We start from the raw sequence: 22,824 nt of genomic DNA on the forward strand, positions 1-22,824 counted from the left end.
AGAGAGAGAGAGAGAGAGAGAGAAATCGGAGACTAGTTTAGTTGGGCAGAAATGAAGACGAAATTCAACGATACTAGCAACAAATCATTCCGCATACCATCGAACTTGCGGTGTATTCGCCGTATGTACAATCAGCCACGTACCGATACAGCACTGTAGAAGGGACCGCAAAGTGAACGAGCAATCGTGTCCTTCCGGTCGATCAAACCGCGTGCGCGTTTTTGTGCCGCGATTGACGCCATGTACGTTATCAACCCAGCGCCGGCATCACAGGACATACAACCCACCGCCAGCAGCTACGTGACCGTCCACCATTCGGGTAGTCGCGAATCGATTGAACTTGAACAGCAGCAGCACAAAGAAATTCTCAGCCAAATATTGACAAAATGCAATGCCGACATGTCGGAGCAGGTGGCCAACTTCAGCTGCCCTGATGAGAAGACTCCCCATCGACCAACTGCGACAGTGGCGAAGGACGGTACAAAACCATCCACGTCACCTACATCGGCACGCCCATCAATCGCATCACCGGGTGCCGCAACAGAAAGGCACGACAGTTTAAAACCAGCTTCTGAACCTAGTTCGTCGTCGTCGAAAGCACCTGTAGGCGAAGACGATACAGCAGCGCGGCTTGGCAAAGATGGTGAAGTTCGGTCGCCTCCTCCCACAGTAAAACGGAGCACATCACCCGACAGTTCACCTCTTTCGACGGCAAGTTCTTCCAATGCGGCTTCCCTCTCCCCAGCGTCATCAGATGGACCGACGAAACCGCAGGTGAAGTTGGAACCATCGACTGAAACACTAGCACCCGCGTCCAACTTTTCCAGCGTAGTGCATCCGAAGGAACGAGCCCTGAAGTCAATTGCGGCAGCAGCAGCTTCGAATGAACGGAACAGCGTGGTGAACGGTGGCAATGCTACGGCAAAGCCATCCACTAAATTTACCGGAACAGGACGGACCATGTTAAATGGTACGAGCGGGTTTCCCACCGGTACATCGGCCAACATCGGGTCGGGCACGGCATCTGGTGGCAGATTGCAGTTTTTTAAAGGTAGGTCTAAGACATTAGCCCATTGACATGATTTAATCCGTTGAATTTTATAAAACAATTTTAATTTCATGAATTTGTCTCATCTCTTTATATAAATCATTAGTAAGATCTTTACTAGAAATCTGTTTAGTAGTTTGGTGACCGTCGTCTATTTCGCGGTCTAATAAGATCTAATCGGGTTAGAAGAAGTTTACGTATCTCATCTTACTTTACACGTCTTAGTGTAGCGTCAGCGTTCGACCTTGCTATTGTAGCGTCCACGTTATTTGCGTTAGAACAAAAGAAAATGTAAACGGATCACTCGCGGGCAGTCGATTTGAGCTCGCTCGAGTAGGAAAAAATAGTATATAAGTAAGGCAAATTTTTGTAATCAAGACAGAAGGTTTTGACAAATCAAGCTGCAAGGATCTCCTATCCGAACACGCTAATAAAAGAAGTGATCTCCACTTCACTATCAAACACGGTGCTTGATTTTTGGACTCGATACTTTCTCAATTCGTCGTTGACTGCGACAAAATTTTGACTGCATCGACTGAGACTAGTGTTTAATTAAGTAATTTTTGACAAGGCCGCGACGGTTAGCCATTCACTACAGTTTTGAATATACAACTATAGAAACATCTCTCGATCGAGGAACATTATGGAGTTGATAGTTTTTAAACATCAGTCTCTATTTATGTACAATTAATTTAACCAATTGCACAGTAGAGTTGGACAATATCTGTTCATCTGTTGATGTTGAATGAAGCTGAATTGAAACCTATCAGTTTTACAACGGTAAAGAAGTTTAAAAATGCTAAAAATTGGTCTTACTTTTATACAAAATTAAAGAACATGCCAAAATACCTTTTTATCCGTATCAAGGGTTGACTATCTGCCTACTTGGATAAAAATGCTTAGCAGGATGGGTACAACATGCAGCATACACATCCAGTGTGTCAGTGACAGAACCTAAACGACATTTTGCACAGTGGAGTTGGGATTTTACAGAGTTGGAATCCAATGTTGCAGCGTTGAATAGGGTTAACGGGTCCGAATTGTTCGTACGATTCTTGAGAATAATGTTAAAAGTGTTACGCAATTGTGAATGGAAATTGCTTCTAATGGAATGTTGTTATATGTACGAGACCTTGGTCCATTCAGAGAAAGACGTGTTAATCTTTTGCAAATTCAACAAAATCATTATACGACAGGCAGTATAATGCCAAAGTACGGAGGTTGATAACAGGTGTGATCGATCAGATTGCGCGACGTCCTCTGAAAGGCGTCACTTAGGGAAGATGGGGCAAAAAACTGTAAACTCATTGATTGGCGATCGAGCCACAGTTATCGCATCGAGCCTTCTTCACTATAGTCTCCGCTTATCGCAGTTGATTTGTGAGTTCTTCGGCCGTCTATAAATAGATTTCTTTTATTCGCGCACTGCAACCCGCCCGTGTTATCACGATGGATCACTAGCGCTTTCGCCCTTCGTTTCCCAATGAGCTCTGCTCCCGTTTCCACCTTCCTTCTAGGTTTGGTACGCAGGTGGATACCTTCGGGGCTCAAACGGTGGTTTCATTTGATGTGTTCGGATATTTGTGGAGCGGCAGGCAAAAGTGGCACGTCACTTAAAGCCTTGATAATTCCTTCTGTGTGGGGATTTCTGGGGCAATCGAAATTAGTCACTACTTATCTAGGGTCAAATTTGGACTGATCTACCTTATTGCAACAACGCTTAACAGGTGTAACAAGTCGTATTAGAGATATTGTACTCGATTATTATGTGTTTAAGGTGCAGAATGTACATACTATGTTTAATTGTGGAGTTCATCGTGAAATAATACATTCATGATTGCACTGAAAGGTTCGTGAATTAAAGTGATTTTTCATTGTTTGTTTTTTGTTAATTCGCTCGTAGTCATGTGCAAGTTTCATGTGCTGACAGTAGAACATTTGCCAAAGGTTTCACATTTGTTGCTTGCTATCAGTGGACTTTCCATACTCTGTGTTTGGTTTTAATTTGACACTATCTCTATAGCCAATTGCCATTAGACGCTTGTGCGTCACGATTACGGAGGACCACACCTCCGGCCTCCTCTTGATAAGGTGAACGTAGCTATACGTACCACACACGGATCGTTCAACCCTCAGGACCGCGATCTACTCGCTTTCGCTGGAGGCTGGTTCGAAGGTGATAAGCACCCTGGCTGACGACGTTTGGTACGATTTCGTGCCACTGTTGCACAAACACAACCCACCACCCCCTTAGCACGCCAGTACCGTTATCAACGAAGCGTTTGAGCTTCAATGGGCAGGAAGGTGCAAGGATTCAACCATTTCTTATGCTCTTGTGTGGTTTTTTGGTTTTTGCAATGGGGGAGATGTGACCTTTGTTTCGGTTTTCGAAATCGGATTATTATCTGCATTTTTTGTTGCATATTTCATTCCCTCAAGTTCCACCATTTTACGTCAGGGGGCAGTCCGAAAGTCCAATCGGATGTCGTCGTAAAGTAAACACGAAACGCACAAGTTGGGTGAGTTCATGGTGCGCGTTTAAATTGGCGTACATTGCATTGACAGCACTATCTTCGCAGGTTTGTGCCAACACGACTATCGTTAGATTCAAGCAACAATGGGCATGAGATGCCGACGACTTGCTCAAATATTCTATCGACACCGGGATGAAGCGCTCGTGTTGAATGGAATAGTTTGCATTAAGTGTTGTGCATTGATAAGTGTGAAGAACAGATCTATTCATTTATTCTAGAAATATGTCAGGCACTGCATATACGGTAAATATTAATTTCTTTCGCTATAATTGTGTGAAAATTGCTTTCCTTTACATAGAAAGTACGTTCGTCACCGAATTCATGTTTAGCGGGGGAATTTCCCTCAACGTTACAATCCGCTTTACTACGCAGCTTCTTTTTCATCGCAGACGGTTTTCGACGTCTCAACTCCGGATCGCGCCGCCTTAGCCATTTGGATCACTTAGTGAGTCTGCGTAGGTGGACCGGACAATGTGCACTTATTTTGTTTGCCTGGCTCGTAATTTACACCGCTCCGGAATTAATTTGCTCCGCCATCGTTTGTCTCTCGGCGAGCAGTTGAGCTTAATTTGTGGCGGGGGAAAAAAGCGATGAAATGGGATCAAATCAGCAGCAGCTACATACGAATCTGGTTAGTGACTAGTATATGGTGACGGTTTATAACATTAAATAAGAAGCAGCAAAAGATAAGAAATATATAAAACAAATGGATAGGAAAGGAATGGTGAGACAGAATAATGTATCGGTTTTGACGAGAAACCTAATGCACGGTATATTATCGAACCTTTTAGCTGGCGTTTATTTTAATGTAATATTTTCCACTGCAAACGTTTTCAATGAATTTTGAGTGGGTCCAACTTCCATTATTCTACTTAAGGCCTCTGAAGGGCGTGATCTATCATTGCTCTGGGTATTAATGAATCTCGATCTCGATCGATTCTTGATTGGAAATACTCCTCATTAAAGATTCATATGAATTATTCTTCTCACGAGCATCATTAAGCACAACAGTATGGTATGGACACATTTTCACCATTTTCATTTTCACAACAGTTTAAAGCTCTCGCTTAACATTTTTAACAAATTAGTGCATTTTTTTTGTATTTTCACTAATACACTGGCTTGGATATTCACATGGTCTTCTTGCCGTATACGCAATCCCAAAACCATTTACCCCCGGGCCGTATCCGTTTATGGCTGGTGGCCATCGTCATGTAGTTCCCTTCTGCCCTTGTTCCCGGTTGGAACCGTTTGTTGGAAGTTGCGAAGCGTAACGGAAGTGATGTGAAGAGCTACATCGGAGGAGCAACGAGGGCGCGTCAAACAATGGGCACATAAGTTAGACGCAAGAGGCTTCCTGCCTCACGAGCAAGAACAATATACCATGGGAGAATATTAGTATGCGTGAGAGAATTAAAACGTGCTGCCGCGGTCAAGCATACGAATTTTTCCCTCTTTTACCTATTTTTTATGCGCCAGCCCCGTGCCTGCCTGCCCGAAGATACTGGGTTTGATTTTTTGTTTTGCTCCACACTAGCACGAAATGCTCCAACCCCCTGAAAGGGGTGCTTTTAATTCTCGAGGTTTGCTGATATTCCGTAAGTGCGGCGTGTTTGGGAGTTAGGAAAAGGGCAATACCATGGAAAACTTCTTAAGGCAAGAGTGTATGGGCAACCGGCCGGTTACCGAAAAATAGAACATAAAGCACACAATATCTGTAGTCTAATGTGTGATGTGCGGAAAACAATAGAATTGAAGTTTTCCGGTAGGGCATGGTGTTGTCATTGTTTGATTCGAACGTTTTTTCGACGTGTTTGTGTCCAGCCGTGTTCGAGAGCACAGTTATGGGATTTCGGAATTAAATATTGAAGTCGGCTGTTCTATATTGAAGCAGTTCTATAATTCTATCGATGTGCGTTTGCCTATGTCTAAAGAGGGGGCTGTATATAAGAAGATGGCTGTAAATAATGTGCCAAAATAATGTTTGTCTAGTTGCATGTCTAGTAGCCTTTCGACAGCGGATACTTTTCATCTATCTGACTCACGAGTGTCAAAAGGTGAAAGTAGAGGTGCATGGCTTCGGAAAGGAAAGCCTTTTGATGCACAGTGGTAGGAAAAACAGAAACGGTCCGATCGGCTCCATGGCTAATTATGCTGTTAAACGTCGTCGTCGTGAGGCATCGGCGCGAAAGTGCGTCTAATCGTCGAGACGTGTCACTTTTGCAATCATTGTTTTGACAATCGGCATCGAGGAATGTTTAGCAGCGCCATTATGATAATTTAATTTAACAACATAATTATCGCCAATTGGGGCGCCTCTCACTCCGTGTTTGGTGCAGCTAATTTTATGGTGCCATTTTATAGTGAACGTTTCAGTGAAGTCGATGAATTGTAGGTAAGGAAGCGAAAAGCGCAATTGAAGTGTGTGAAATAAAGTTGTTTACATACAATATTCGGTTTTATATCACTTAAGTACACAGGTGTGATAGTTACGATTTTTTTTATAAATGTTTACGCCGTCACAGTATAACCATCAATTGGTTATTTGTGTTTCTTTTGGTATATTTGCTGATGCTGATATCGACCATTCATGCAATTATTTGAATATTTCCTGGTTTTGTTAAAATTGATGAATTTATGATAACTTACAGGTTACACATAGTACAACATGTAACTTGTACTTTCCATGACAAGTTCACATAAATTTTATTTTAAAACTTTGAGGGATAAGTAGAAGTTGCACTATTTTGACAGATAGATGCTATTAACTTTAGTTATAGTTTTTCCTAATAAAAATAAAAACTAAGCATTTTTCTTTCTAGTTTAACCTAAGTTAGATGATTGTTTCGAATAAAATCATTTTAATATATGTCAGGAGATGAAAAGATGAACTCCGTATGATCTTTCCAAATAATTACACTGTTTGACATAAAAGCAGCTTTCAGTGTAGGATGTGTAGGATAGGGTTGTCGGTAGCAGTTTATATTGCAAAAAGGCATCCATGTGGTCACTTTGATCGATTGATTGTGTAAAGAGAAGCTTTGCTCAGCCAAAGTCCAACGGGAAGAAAGCAAAGTGAAGAAAGCTGGTAGCTTAAAACGTAGCCACGAGCGCGAATCGCGCACGCGTGCGCATCCAATCATTAATGTCCACAATCTGCTTTGGTTTTGTTTGTTGCACCTTTTGCGTCTCTATGCTCCCGCCAAGTATACTTACGTTCCGAAGGCATTTGGGTGGTGAAAAAAGTATGAAAAGAAAACGGTGAAAAATGAAGGAAAAACCCCGCGAGCATTAGCTGCAAACGCATGCGCTTCGGGCGTTATTGAATGGAAGAAAGGCACAGATAGTGAAGGTACACAACGACGACGACGACAACAGCACTGCAATAAGCGAACCTAGGGAAGCAAGTGGTTCGACAAAACAAAAAACTGGGTGCACCACACAATAACCCGCTGGTAGTACTTTAGTTGAGCATAACTACTCCCATTCCTGCGCCAATCCGGTATCCCTCCACCCGTTGATGGTGTAATCCCCTTACCACATTACCTTCATGGAGAGAGGACGAGATAAACGCGCGATACTTTGGAGCCTTCTTTTACGAGGATCGCAAAAGATAAAACGCAAGAAAAAAAGAAAAAGGTGGTTTCTGGAAGAGAAAAGAAGATGAGAGGAAAGGGAAGGGAAAGGTTAGCGTACTCGAAAGAAAAGAAATATGGGCAGCCGTCTAAAGTAGGCTTTGCTTAACAGGGGTAGAAAAAAAAACGTTGGTTGCTGGGTTCGCGGGAGGTTATGCTTTTGGGGAAGAAATGTTTCGATAAAACAGAGAGAGAGAGAGAGAGAGAAAACGAGAGAGCAACGAGCAGCAGAGGGAAAGAGTTTGAGATGGATATTCAACTGATGACAGGCGCAAGATTAAGATGAAGATAGTTTGAAATGGCGGAAGAGAAGGGACATGAGGGAAAGATTAGAAATGTGCATGAAGAGGGGGTAGACGAAAATAGGAATTAGCAGCAAGGGGAGCGAGGAGGAATGAAATTGGGCTCGTGCTACATTCCACTGTACACCCACCCCCAACGCCACGCTTTATTATCCCAACACTTCTCCGCACCTTTCATTCGTTCGTTGGCTCTTTCTCGCACATTTATGTTGGCGCAGTGATCGAGCTGCTGCTCATTCCTTAAGGCACAACAGTGGAGTTGAGCGGCGTCTTGAAGACGTGTGTGTGTGTGTTTTTTTCTTAATTTATTTGCCCGTCCACTTTGCTTGTGGTTTCTTTTTTACCTCCGTGGATTTGAAATGATGAATAAGAGTAGTAAAAGCCTCAGAGCGAATGAGAAAGCAAATGTGTGGCACGCGCTGCATGACACAGAGGAGACTCGCACACCCGGATCCAGTGCTCCCGCGAGCAAATACAAGAGTGGGCCGTCGTGGCTCGTGCCAAAGCTAAAGATCGCGAGTGTGAAAGGTAGGCAAGGGGCTCGGTGGGCTTAGAGAAAAGAGAAGGGGGGGGGGGGGGGAAAGGGGTGAAAGTAGAAGGACCGAGGTCGACGATGATCGCTTGGCTACTACTTTTCTCCCTTTCCTTCCCGTGGGCTGTTGAAGTTTCTCTCGTTTATTCCATTTACTCCATATGTGTTTTTCTTCTGCTTCTCGCGCCTGCTGGTTCGTAGGCTCCAAGTGTGGTGTGTAGTGTTCGAATCAATGACATCTTGGGTTGTGATGCCGCTAGCAGCGCAGCATCTGACGATGTGCGTTGTTGGGGCTTGGGATCAGAGCCCGGGTTACTTTCCATCTCCTGCGATCAGCCTATGACCGATGATGGAAAAAAAACAAAACAAAACACTCCATTTTTCAGCCCCTTCATCGTAGGAAACTACCATTCTGAGGAAAACAACAGAATTGTTGAAAAGAGAGCTGCATGATAAACTGTCGTCGGCTGCTGTCATGGTTTGGGGTTTATTTTACTAACCAGCGGAAAAATAACTGCAACTGCAAGCTAACGTAATAAAAATCTGCCAATCTATCAGCCAAGCGGTTTTGTATGGTGGGTGACATTAAACAATTGATTACATTTTGGTGTTTATCATCCACACTGCCTATTCTTTGACATTTTAAGAATATGATATGTTTTGTTACGTTAAGTAAACAATAGTTCATGTTGCACACAATTGCTCCTATTTGTTTTCCAATGAAATAACTTTTTTATATATTTATTTTTTTAACCTTCCAACATACAATTATTCTCCTCTCTTGTATTTGTATTAATTTACTGGAAAGTCTCTAATAGCGCTTCTGAAGTTATTCTTTGAGAAGACCCGTGATAAATGGTGTTGCTTTGAAAATTAGCTACATTAAAGTTCCAATAGGAATAGCGGGGTTACGACAAACCTTGCCAGTGTGTTCGACCATCGCTTTGAGGCACCTTGGGTCCAACAGGTGTGCTAAAGTAATAAAAGCGAAGCGAAAGAAGTGCTATGAAACGAAGTATGCCATGAGATGGCTGGAGATGAAGGGTTGTGGAGCACAAGGCAGCAAGGTGTAACCCACAACAACAGGCCGTCATGGTTGTTGCCTGGAAAACGCTCCAATGCGGAATGGGCGCTGAACGGGATGGAGAAAAAAAAGTTAGCTGCAGTAAGCTTTGGTTGGGCTCCTTGAAAATTGGCTTGGAGCAAAGTTAAAATATAGCTGCCCCTTCTGAACTTGCGCTGCAAGCAAATCTTGGTTAAAAGGAGAGGCAGTGTTAGTCAAAGGAACAACAGGTATGGGGCAGAAAAAGGAAAGGGTTGGGATGGGCACGAGGTAGTAACCAGCAACACAATCAACAGCACCATCAACATCAACAGCAGCAGCAGTAGAAACAGAAGACACAACAAAAATCATCCATGATTGGGGCACGAGCGCAAAATGTTACGGTTCGTAGAACACATTTCTGTTCGGTGGCGTGTGCGCGCGCCAACTTGGAGAAAATTGTCCGACCCTTTCGTCTTGCGATGATTGCGTGTTGTGTTACCTTTATTTTTTTGTTTGCTCGCTTGCTCCCCTTTTTATGCTTCTCGTCGAGTGTTGTGTTTGTGAGCCTGGAACATGTGAGTTATTCGTAAGAAAATTGGACTCCGTTGTATTTTTTTAGCATCATTTGAAGCATATCAGAAGATGGCCACTAGTTTTGGTTGGTCTGACAAAGCTTTGGATGTGTGTAGACAATAAATACGTTTTAACGGGTATGTTTATTATACCTGGCATATTATTTTTTTTGCATCTCAGCTAAACTGTTAATCTTTAGTCATCATCATCTTCTCAGTATCTTGGACATGGTTATGCTGCTGGATATTATTCTGAACATTGCTGGATTCTTAAGACATGCAATACTCTTTTTGAGATAGAAATTGAATGATTCTATCGTTAGTTGTTTTAAGGACGTCGAAGAATCTATTTTTTGTTTTTTTTAATTGATTGAAATTGAATTCATGATCGATAGAAAACAGAAACTGTGTGATTTTTAATAGGTGTGTGGAATTTTCTAATTCCGTGACTCACTTGCCACGTATTCCCCTATCTCCCTTCCTCCGGAATTCATGTTAAAATGAGCGGACAAAGATGTCGCAACTGAATATTAGTAATTGTAGTTAAATTATATTCATATATTTAAAAATTCAATAATACAATGATGGGCACAACAAAATTATAGCCAACCAAAACAAACCGCGCGGAGTGAGAGGTTTGTTCAAGCCAATGTGACAGTTGTGTTATTGTACACTATGTTGAGCGGCTAAACTAGTGTTCAAGTCATGGACTGTTGTGTTATTCAAACCGAGCATTGCGTTGAAAATGGAAACGTTTGTTTTCTACACTGTTAAACCGCGTAATAAAAGTACATTGAAGGGCCGACTAACCGTGCTTATCCGGAGTCGACGGTTGTCAGATAATCAGATAGCCCTATCTCCTTTTTGTTGATAATTTTAGCGTAATTGATTAATAATCAATTATAATAATACTAATAATTGATTTTTCCTGGGTGTTTCATAGTTGTAAAAGAAACTATAGACTTTTAGACTTCGAGCTGTGGGCCTTTCATTTTTTCCTTCAACGATACTGCAGGGAATATGTCAAATTTCCTTTGGAACTGTCATTTACGAACTGCACGCTCAGACACCACCCGGATAATCAGACACCCGGATAATCGGCACTCCACGCAGTTGTAGTTTATTTGAAACGCAGATAGTTTTGCTTGAGTTAGAGTGCTGTAATGTCAAATTAGTTGAATTATCATTTTTAAATGCAATCTTCATCAATGCTATTTTCGCAAGGGTAAGTTTTAAACCTGTGCCATGGTTCTTTAGGGCAAAAACACCTGGATATGAGAAAGAATTGCCACAACGATGGGTTTGGCATTGGTTATGAGCACAAGAATACAAGCGACACGCAAAAAAAAAACAAACTAGATTTTGACAGGGTGGAAGAAGTAAAAACTAAGAAAAAAAAGTTCTCGCCATCTGTCGCGTATCCCTTGTTTTTGTCGTGTGCCACAGCGGAAAGCATGAAAGAGATAGCGCAATCGTTGGCGGAGCATATCGTACCGCGAAGGAAAAAAGAGTGCAGACGAGAAGGATACATTGAAAATATCCCCTCGCTGAACAAGACCGTACTAGATCGAGGCAATGTGCACACATACTAGTGCAAGAGAAGGCAAGAGATCGTGCGCGTACGAACGAAGGGGTGCGTGAAAAGGACACATGCAATGTACGGCCAGAAACAGACGACCCGGTACCGGAAATGCCGGGGAAAACGTTCTGAAAAAGGGCTTCTCTTATGTTGGTGGGGGTATGTGAAAATAAGGGTGAAAAGGAAAGATGGAACGGGTGTGGCGCAGAGGAGAGGGTTTTGGTTCTGCTATTTTTTGTTTTGTTTTTCGCCCCGTCCGGTGAGGAAGAGAACACACCCTACTACGCCTTGTCTATGGTAGGCGCGCACTGATGTTTGATGGATATTTTAGAAAATGCATGCGTGTGTGTACGTGCGAAATGCATACGAAGGAAGTAATTAAACGGAGGAGGGTGCGGAACAGGCGTAGCTGGTGGAAAATATGTTGGGAAATTGGGGCGAAAGCGAGACGGAAGAGCATGCACCGACTGCGGGCAAGCTAGAGCAGGAAAAGGACCAAACAAGCATTCGTAAAAGGTTGGTATTGTGCAGCAGTAGAATTGAGTTGCGTATGCTAAGCAGACTTTTAGTTTGAGATAATTTTTCGGCATTTCTGCAGTTCGTACCAATTTCGAATGAGTTTTCCTTTTAAATCCATCGACATTTCCATCATTTTGATGGACAAATCCACGAACATCCAAGCGGTTTATGCTATCGTTTGCGTTGTGCCTATGAATGGTCTAATTACTCGCCGTATTCCATACTTCGGCGTAACTTTGGTCGGGATTCTGAACAAAATCATCACACTTTATCAACGGTAACGGCTGAAAGGGCAGGTCGTGGTCGAACATGTTTACTGTTTATGTGGAGTGAAGGAGAAAAAGGGGAAACAAATCGTAGTAGTGCGTTGAAAGAATGAGATGGAAGCATTTTTAGGGATGGAAGGGAATGGATTACAGTGGGTTGGGAAAGTATGGGGGCAAGATGGCGAGGAAGCGGCGTGTGGGTGTGTGTCGTTATGATTGTGACACGCGCGCGCGTATGGTGTTTGGGCTTTGTGGAGGTTTCCTTGGTTTGCCGAACGAGACGAAGACCGGGTGGAAGACCCCGGGACACATAAAATGAGAAAGAAATGTGTGCGTGTGTGTGTGTGTGTCTGTTTATTTAAATGTGTGCGTGTGTGTTGCGCGCTCAGGCGAGTTATGCCGCTTTCAAAGGGGTTGCCCCCAAATGGATGCAGTGCCAAAGAAGAAAGGGTGGAAGCACGTTAGAGGCACTAGACCGGTAAGGGCGCACTATGTGCAGCTCTTCGTGGTGCGTGTCTGGGGAGGAGAACACGCATGCAAGTACCATTTGTGCGGTACTACTTAAGCCCGTAATAGAGAGAAAGCGGAACAGATTTTCTCTGGTGGGCGAAAGAGATGAAATTGTATGAAGGGTTTTGGTGGCCATGTGCCATGACCCGCTTGTGGATGTGTGCTGGAGGAGGATAGGGGAAAGTAAACTTATTGTTGATGTTTTCATTACCCGCCTACCTCCCTTTTTACAAGGGACGCGTGCTTGCTTTATTGTCTTGTTCATCATTTCACTGTCGGGATCCACTACCCAGCTCCCCTCCGTATAAGGCTTGGTCTGTTAGGTCTATTTGTCACTCTTCTGCTTCTGTCTGAAACACTCATGGTTGGAACAAGTGTGATCTTTCGTGTCTATGAACATTTGTGTGCAGTGTAGAACATAACCTGCAAGGCATGTAGTCTTTCCTGTCATATAGTTGCAATTTTTGGTGGCTAGCAGTTAGCTAATCACAAACAGTGGTTTACACCGGAGAGACTGCTTTGAATAATTGTTGGAGGTGAACAGAAATTTGGCCCTTTTGCTGTAATTGCAGGCCTTGAGACAGTGCGAATGAGATGAGTTCCAGCTCCAGCCTTTCATGATTATAGTGTGATGAAATGATAGGAAATTTATGTCTAAATGTTTACAAAACACTGCCGCGTTGGGTGAATTTCAATCTGATCAATTTGAATATGTTTCTCTGAACTTTAATCTTCAAACTTTAATGATATACACCCTGGCTGTTCTTCCGTTAGTAAAACAAAACCTGAACTATGTGAAGTACTCTTAATTTCTATTCCGAAGATAGTAAATTAAATGACGAATTCACAAAGGCTCATGATTCTCGAAGCTTGTTGAAGTTTCCTTACAGATTCTTATAGATTATAGATATTATGCTTGTTTTATGCTGCAAGTTTCTGAATTAAGAATTTTTATACAGTCAAAATAGCCCATCTATTCTAGTATTCGCTAGTATTCGATTCGAAAGCAAGGAATTTGAAATTAATCTTTGAATTTTCATAAACCTTTGAGGATTTATTTAGTGTCATTAGTTGGATGACTCTTTGCTCGGGATTTATAAAAATGACTCTGACAGACTCTGACTAAAAATGACAGAAATAAAACGTTTTTAAATTTGCAGAATATATGGCATATGTACGGCTGAAGGGTGTGTCTCAGCTCATGACGAAGTAAGCAATTTTTATTTAAAACGACATCACATCAACTTGCCCGAATGATGAAAAATAAAGAAAACGCAAACATTGTGCATATCACTCGGTTGCTGCTTTTTGGTGAACAGCTGGATTAAATCTAATGCTACTGCACCGCTCTGAAGATTCCATTCACAACAGCAGGAAGCGAGTGCTGCGCTAGAAGCAAAGGACGCTAGAGCTGCGGAAGGGTAAAGGCTGCTATGGTAACGGCGTCGCACGCTGGTGTGCGTATGTGTGTACTCAGGGGGTTTGTAGTAAAGTCGCACCCGTGCCAGTTTGTGAATGTATAATAGCGTCGCTCGATCGCCCTTCTCCGCTCGCGCTGCGCGAAACGCGACGCTGCTGCTCTTCTGGCAACCGCAAAAGGGCACGTGCGCGCAACTAAAGGCGCTTAGGCACGAGCCACGGTTCGATGCGGTGTTTGCGTTGGAAAGACAAAAACGGAAGATGGACAGAGAGAGAGAGCGAGTGTACGAGCGTGCGAGAACGAGGAGAGGAGAAAGAAAGCGGAATCGTCCCAATATGCTCAACTCAGCAGCAACAGCAGCAGTAGACGCACGCTCGAAAGCCATCTTGGCACCTTAGACCTGCTCCTGCGTGAGGAAGGACGGAACTGGGTGGGGGAGGGAGGGAAAAACTGATCTGTTCGTGTGTAGGCCGTGCGGCTTTTAGCGAATGCGCTCTGGGTGAATGTTTTATCTTGTTCCGTCGCATCAGCGCAACCGCGTGCTTTCTTCTCCAGTATCTCTTTCACGCCTTTGGCTACTGTACCGCCCGGCATAACAGCGCACCACCGTCACCATTCCGTTGCAGTTGGCTGATGCCGCGAGATGCTCGGTTCGGTTCGGCGTTCAGATGAGGTTTCGATGATAATGATGATGACGGTCTGGACAAGCAGATGCTCGTTTCAGCTGTGGCGTTGTGCAGTGCAGTTAAGCTTTATCCTGTTGCGTACTTTTACGGCGTACGAACGAACGAACAATCAAACTCCATGGGAATATCCTATCCTGCCAGTGTGGTTTTTACGTATTGCGGGGGGATTGCGCCATTTCACAGTTTGGCAAACATTAAAAGGGATCAAATCATTACTATCACAGTATTACTATCACTGTGATGCATTGCGATCCTTGTAAATGCCGCCGCACTAACGTCGCTCCTCTGTATTTTCTAATGTCACGTGTCATGAAGGTGTTGAAGAATTGATTTGTTAAAAAAAAACAATAGATATAATTTCACAACGTTCTTTCATTCGGGTTTTATTACTGAATGCTTAATAAACCCCAATGAACTTTTATTCTACTAATTAATTTACCATATCTGTTTTTTGTTTCGTTAGAAAGGCCTGGCCAAACTTCATAATTGCAACCGAGGACAACGGAACGTCCTCACAATAATAATTATAATATGCTTACGAGACAGAGTAACAAAACGAATTCATCTATAGGTCAAATAGATCGGTTTTGTTTGCAAAACACGTACTTATAATAGTCACTTTAGTACATCAACACTTATTGCTTAGTTTTTTTAAATAAAAAAAAAGTTTGCTCATTTTTTAAATAAAATATGAAATAAAAAGTGTTGCCATTGTGCATGAGTTTGATCTGTCACAGTCTTTTCCGGTCTCCTGGAAAGCACTAGTGTTGTGGTAAAGCATGTCACAGTAGCGAAGCGGAATTCGTTAAATGATCACATTATTCGTCGTAAAGCTGAAAGGCTGAATGAGCCTTCGCAAGCGTCAGTTAACCTCCCCCGCGCGTAATGGTGATCCGGTAACGTTTCCCATTAACCGGGAGAAATTCGTTGACTGCATTAACCCAATCAAACGGTGCTCCGAATTGTTCGACCCAGAACACTCGGATCCCATGTTTTTTGAGGCGTGGGCAGATGATGATGACGATGGCGATGATTATTGTATGATTTGATCTCATCCCCGGCACACGGACGCGAAGACCAAGCGCGTATCTTGATCGCGGGTGTCTCGAACGATGGGGGCACAAGTGCCTTTTTACTACCACCACTCCTACGGTTGATCAACGGAACGGAACATGGTTCTGGCGAACAAACCCCGGGGCGAAGGCGTTCAACTAAACCTACCGGAAGAATATCTCCCACGAACTGTGTGTTTCACACCGTGTGTTTGTGTGTGTGTGTGGTGGCTTCCACGTGATTTCTCTAATTTTACGTTTTGGGCATAATAAAACGCATTAGCGGCCGCGATGGCAACCATGTACCTTAATCGACTGGAATGGATTTAAATGAATCCGATCTGCATCATCGCTAACAGTGTCTTTCCCACAATGCGCTCTGGAAGGTTATCAGAAAAGAGGTGGCATCTTCATGTTCCGTTCGGTTGCGTCATTGTTTTGCTCATTGTAGATCGATCGTAAACTGATGGTGGGTTATTTAGCTCCATCCTCTGATAGAAAGTTTAAACCGTTCCAATGTCTAACTCGTTATTGGATAAACGTGATATGCGAGAGATTCTTGCCCGTACAATTTGTATGAAAAATTAAGCAATACATTCCATATCGGAACTATTATTTCTAATTCATGTGATCATCATTGTTGTGGTTGTAATTAATTTATTTTAGTGGCGGTCATTGTTGAAATTTTTGACGTGGCTCTAATTTTGATCGAAAGTGATTTATCCAGTTTTGGGTGAACCTGAATCAGATTTAAATTGAATGAATTAATGTGAATCTCTTCTTCAAACATGCTTGAATCCTCCAAGATCCATGAATCAGCCCAGGTTTGCTTGTCCGAAATGACTCCCCTTTCCATTCATGAATCATTTGACATTCGAATCCTCCCCGAAGAGTCATATGAATGACTCTTCTCAAAAGATTGATTAAGCACAACAGATCATTTATCTTCTACACAACTCTCTGTCATAGATCTATTGCACTCCTTCACGAAGATGATGTTTGCTAACGTTATGAGGAAGCAAAATCCCATGTTATCAACATTTTCCGAATGTCTTTGATTGATTGAGGATTTGCTTTATCTTCTGCTGCAGGAACAATTTGCTGTGGTAACTCCATAAGTTCTTCAGCTGCATCAGTGCTTTTATGTACTCCGTGTGTGTGTGAAATTCCACAATATTGGTCATTGATGTTGTATGTTGTATAACCATTGGTTAATAAACAACTAAATTATGTTTATGAAAGGTTCTTTGTTCTTTGATGTATCTCCAATGTCTCGACATTGGCACTGAACAGCAAAGAATTTGCTCGGTTGCTGTAACTGAGATAATATTTAAAAGGATGCAGGCATGGGATGTTAAAAAAAGATAAGGCAGAATAGAATAATGTTTGTCAATAGTTCGCAGTTTGAGTTAACAAGTCATTTTTATATAACGGTAGCATGATCTTCAATTTTTATTCTCGCTTCCGCGAACGACAAGTCACAGACACAGCGAGATTGGAGGTTGGGCCCTTATTGCATTCGATGTCCGCGAACCGTAGGCGGATGGTGCTGGTCCTTTGGTTTGAGCAGATTTTCTACCATCTTGTACGCTCATCGGAATAACACTGTGCCGCTGTAATGATATCTCTCCATTAGCTAAACAATCAACCAGCTGGCACTGTATTCTGTACATTGTTCCATAGAAAAAGGAACCCCCTTATGCGCCGTAATGGTGGTTGTTGGTGAAATGTTTCATTTTTTCCATGCTGGATTGTACTGGATTGTTTCATTCGGTTTGTGCTTTCTCGAGGGTAAAGCTCTAGTTTTGCGCTAGATGTGCGATTGAAATAAATGTGTTTCTTCTGTCGGGCGCCAACAATTTGGTATTGTTCCGTTTGTTTGATGGCCGTTTCGCTAGGCAGGACAAAAACGCGTCATACAGCGTTACTCTCTCAGCGTTCTTGCAGCGTAGAGAAATCGTAGAAAATCGTTTGCATATGGGCGCTAAAGCCCGCGAAGACGCTTTTCCTACCTACCGAAAAGAAAACGAAAAAAAACAATAATACCCCCGTTTACGCCGTTTGCGCTTGATGGCGGAAAAACAATGGAGAAAGGTGATACACAACAAAGCGGCGAAACAAGAGTCACAGCTTTTCGGTGTTCCTTCATACTTGCGGTGTTATAAATGAAGGTGGGAGGACGGCCTCTGCTACGGTGCGGGAAAACACATTCCTTAATCACACGTGTGCCGTTTCGTTAGCTTGTTTCGGTTCGCTGCCATATGATCGCGTGATGGAGCACGGTTAAGATCAGGCGTGATATGGAACGGGTACGCTCATTCGTACGCGATTGAAATAGTTGAAATTCATTATAGTGTGATCCTAGGTAATATATGCATATGTAGCGAAAGACGCAAAAACGGGTCACCTACCCTACCACTGGATCTACTAGTTAGATCTGCGTTATGCATGCAGATGGCAGATTGCTAGTATAAAGCATACATCACGCATGTTGCAGGCAAAGTGAAACTATCGATACTTGTCACTTAATTATGTTGCGGGAGCGTTGCGTTTATGTCGCACTGTTAAGTCGGAAATTTTCTGAACACCTTTAAGCTACACTCATGAAGTACTGTTGAAGTATATGCTTTATTAAAGTTTTGTTTTCCTTTTTTCAGATGGAAAATTTATTCTAGAACTGGCCCGTGCACGAGAAGGTGAAAAAACTAGCTGGATTTCAGTGCCGCGTAAAACATACTGGCCACCGACTGTTTCCTCCACCAGTGCCAACTTTCACAAGCACGAAAGTTCTACTTCTCTCAGCTGTAAGTAATTTTGGCTGGACGAATGAAATGGCTCGGAAAATGAAATGGCTGGTCAATTGAAAATGTCATTTTATATTCGTTGTCCAGCGCTTGCATACGAGTTTAAATGAAATTAATAATATTCATTTACTTTTACTTTCTTTCAGTCTCCGATGATAACAGCTCCATCCAGTCCTCGCCCTGGCAGCGGGACCATTGCTGGAAACAGTCGAATCCTCGCCCAAACATTTCCAAGGAACTGTCACTTTACTATTTTCGGCCGTTGAAAGCTCGTGGAAGACCATCCCAAGATACTCGCTTACGGTGGCGCCGGAAACGACGTCGTCCTTACGAGCCAAATCTTCCTCCGGAAGCCACATCGAAGGTTCAGTTGAACTCCGCGGTAGAATCAGAAGACGCGGAAAATGGCAACAATGAATGTAAGAAGAAGGAAACCAAACCGTCAACGGATGAAAATGGTGAAGTCTCTCCCGACTGTCACTCCGAGATGTCTAATGGTACTGTACCGATGGATACAACGGAGGTTGGCCAAGAGAATAAAGAAGATGAAACTGATGTGCAAACCCCGAAGAGAACAACTCCAAAGGGTCAGATGGAGGATAAATATGAACAAAGTAATGGTCATCATCTGACGCCTAATGTGACAAACTTTCGTGCATCGCGTTGGAAACGTTCAGGAGGGAAAGAGCTTAGTGCTATCATCAAAACTCTGATTGAGCAGCAGCAAACAAAGGTCACCAACGCTATGACTTCCCCAGCTGGGGTAGGTTCTGCGGTCGGTCCATTCCGTCTCGGAACGATAGCGGAACGCGGAAGCAATAGTGGGAGTAGTTTCCGCAGTTCTGTATTCTCGAGTTCTGCCGCTTCGCAGCATGTTTCACCGCGCAAAAGAATTCTTCGCGAATTGGAGAAGGTTTCACTCGACGACGTTGGCAGTGGTGGTACGAGTAGTACGAAAAGATCTCGCCCGAAGTCAGGATCCGCCGTAGGAACGCCCGTAATTGTGACGGCAACAACTGCAACGCCCCTGACGACACTGACGACAAATGGTACGGGAAGCTCGTTGAACGGTAGTAGCAGCAGTGGTAGTAGCAGCAACACCAGTAGTAAAACAAACGGTCACCTCAACGGCTCTGGATCTATCGTAAATGGTACAACTGGAGTACCTGGAAAACATTCGTTGAACGGTGCGGGAAGTAGCTTGTCACCTGCATCGAAAAATGCTTCCGCGGCTCCGGTGCCTGTGTCGAAACCATTTAGCAGCTATAGCATAACTTCACTTCTGGGCCACAGCACAAGTTCCAGCAGTGGCGAATCCTCTTCCTCGGCGAACTCTTCCGCGTCTGATGCGCTGCAACGCAAAACGGACGTATCGGTGGCATCGGTCACATCAACAGCTAGTCATCATCTTTATCACCATTCGCAACATCCACTGTCACCACACCAACAGTATCAGGGACTGACCATTGGTTCCAAATCACCTATAATGATGGATGCCGCGCACCACGCTCATTATCAGGGTCAACTGGGATCGAACCGTTATGGTTACAGCACCAAGAAGCGATCACCCAGCTATGTAGGTGGAAATGGTACTGCAGCATCGCCAGAGGCTACCTCTGGAGGAAGTGGTAGTGTAGATCCGTACGGTAATACGATCCGGTCACCAGATCTAAGTCCTAGTCCCGAGCATCATCATACTCATCAGCAGCATTCTCATCATTCCGCTAACCAACCGCCCCACGGGCTCCATCATACACCGGGATCGGTTTCCAACAGTGGCTTTTCACGCTACCGCCAGCATCCGTATGGAGGCAGCCCAAGCAGTTACTCTTCCGCGCCATCATCTTCTCGATTTTCGCCTTCCCCTAGTACGAACGACTCAGCGACAACGCCGCCCTATTCAGGGTCTGTTTCTGGAGCACGATCCGCGATTTCCTACAGGGCTGGGTACCAGTTAAGTGGAAATGGCAGTCAAGGTCATTCCCCTCCTGCTAGTAACGGATCTCCCCAACATTATTCCCGTGCGTCACCCTTGAATTTTGGTAGAGGAGCACATCATTCGCCACCACCGCCTGCGGGATCGCATCATCATCAACATAATCGTACGACCGGTACGTCCTCCTCGTCGCCCCGCGCTTCCCCAAATGGTGGTGGTGTTACAACAAGTCACAACGCTACTACCCCAACGTCTGCCATGGCATCGTTGACGACCGGTACGGCCATACGAACGGTGCCGAAGAAAACGGCCGCTCTGAGGCAACCATTCTCCGGTGGTCTTTCACCTTCCTCTTCATCACCATCCCGTGAGCGTTCCAATTCGAACGCTTCCAGCTCCTCCGTTAAGAAAGAATCACAACCCGAAGGGTCGGATTTGGTCGATGGACCATCCTTGAGCCACCACTACGGTACAACACCGTCATCGCCCGCGGGAATAATTAGACCGAATACGGTGATTGCATCGCCGACTGCGCATCATCCGGTTGCGAGTCCCTACTATCCACTGTATCAAACTCCGTTATCTGCATCTTCATCCGCGCCATCGATGAATGCTACGGCTGTGGCCGTTGCTGCCGCAGCCGCCGTCAGTGCCGTACCGTTCCATGCGGCTTCACTCTCATACTACCAGCAAATGTACACGGCCGCCACGATGGGCTTTCGCACCCCGTTTTGGATGCACTACCAAGGACTCCCGGGGGTAGCGCCACATGCTCCCCATTTGGTACAGTCGCCGCACCACCATCTACCATCACCTTCATCGGCTGCGCCAACGATGCAACTAGCCGATCGGCGTATTATTGAACGGAATCCACCGTCACCACCACCACCACCGCCTACAGCATCTGCTTCGTCGTCGATCACAGAACCATCGGAATCCCAACGACTACAACATTCCATTCTAGCCACGCCTAGCACGACAGCAGCAGCACTTAACTACAGTGTTACTGCGCTTTCGTCATCCTCACGAGGAGACATCATCAATGGTGGAAGTGCTTTTTCCTCGCCGAGCGGACCCAATTGGCCAACGGATGCTCTAGCCTATCACCATCATCCTGAGCTTTCCTCTCGTTCGTCTGTGGCAGCGTCGGGTATAACGTCGGCAACCGCCAAAGATGACCCCAGCAATGGTGAGTGCCTGCAAGGACTGCGATCATCATGTAAGACCAAGAAACTACTAACAACTGAGAATTGGCTTGAGTATTGAACAATTCTCATCTGACTGCTGAGCATTGTTTGTGTTTTCAGTTCTTTTTGTTTCTTGTGTTGTGTATATATATATAGCTGTGCTGCTAATAATTTAATAATTTATAATTTGCAAAGCTTTTTAGCCAAGTAGTGTTGCAAAAGAAATGAATAGTTGATATAATTTGTTTATACAATTTGATGTAACATTCCATGCAAGATACCTTACTAAACTAACTGTGTTTTTATTTTGTTTCCTACAGACGTCCCCCTGAATCTGTCCAAACATTAGAAGAAAAGCCAAAGGCAAACAACGACAACAAACAACTGGCCCTACTACTGATCTGATTCTTTTTTATACGTGGATCGTATAAACTAAACAGAGATGCGGTGCGCTGTTATGCTTAAGAAGCAAAACTAACAGAAGGGGACAAAATCGGAAAAAGAACCCGACGGCGGCGGCATATCATGTGCTTGGTCCAAAAATCAATGGTGTCACTGTAACTATTCCTTTTCAACAGATATTCGTATCATAAATGTTGGAGAAATTGCCTCAGGAATGGGAGGTGGGATGCGAAAAGCGGGCCGATAGTATTTAAGAACAAAGCTTAAATTATATTTGCAAATATTTTGGACAAGCCGAAGGCTTGTCAACGCTCTGCTACCATAAGGATTGAGTATGCACCAGAAATGCGATGTTGGAGTTGTTTTTTGTACCAATACATAGAAACGAACGAAAAGAGATACTATTTTTGCTAAGTAACATTTCAAAGGTAGAAATCGGACAGTGCGATCCATCAGCAGGATACAGTCAGTCAATCGTACAGAATCAATATCATTGGATCACATGTAGTGTCTATTCTATAGATACGTTATAGATATCGTACAAGTGTTAAACTAACACACAAACAAACGCGACAAAAAATCATTATCACTGCGGGAAAAGAGATAGGAAAGTGCAAAATCATAGGATGTATATTTTAAAAATGAACCATTAATTACACAGTTGGAAGCGGTGGAGTCATGGTCAAGTCAGGTGAACAATTTTGTTTCGGGTTTCTTTAACGATTGTACGTGTCTTGAGCGTAATTTATTTTTCACTCTTCGTGGCGGTCAATGGGTATGTACTTTAGACATACT

At 43.7% G+C, this 22,824-nt stretch overlaps 1 protein-coding gene across 2 annotated transcripts; it reads left to right on the forward strand.

Moving 5' to 3' along the window:
- The first annotated feature begins 4 nt into the window (after window positions 1-4).
- LOC128299294 (protein hairless) lies at window positions 5-22,012 on the forward strand. Of its 2 annotated transcripts, none has more exons than XM_053035210.1 (4): window positions 5-1,051; window positions 18,358-18,504; window positions 18,651-21,629; window positions 21,948-22,012. In XM_053035210.1, exons 1-4 carry the CDS (start codon window positions 241-243, stop codon window positions 21,974-21,976), a joined length of 3,966 nt encoding a protein of 1,321 aa, XP_052891170.1. In that variant the 5' UTR covers window positions 5-240; the 3' UTR covers window positions 21,977-22,012. The 2 variants fall into 2 exon arrangements, with proteins under 2 accessions (XP_052891170.1, XP_052891169.1); XM_053035209.1 differs by having other exon boundaries at window positions 18,651-21,659; window positions 21,948-21,976.
- Window positions 22,013-22,824: the final 812 nt, after the last annotated feature.

The sequence above is a fragment of the Anopheles moucheti genome, chromosome 2 (genome assembly GCF_943734755.1).
Source record: "Anopheles moucheti chromosome 2, idAnoMoucSN_F20_07, whole genome shotgun sequence".
NCBI lineage: Eukaryota > Metazoa > Arthropoda > Insecta > Diptera > Culicidae > Anopheles > Anopheles moucheti.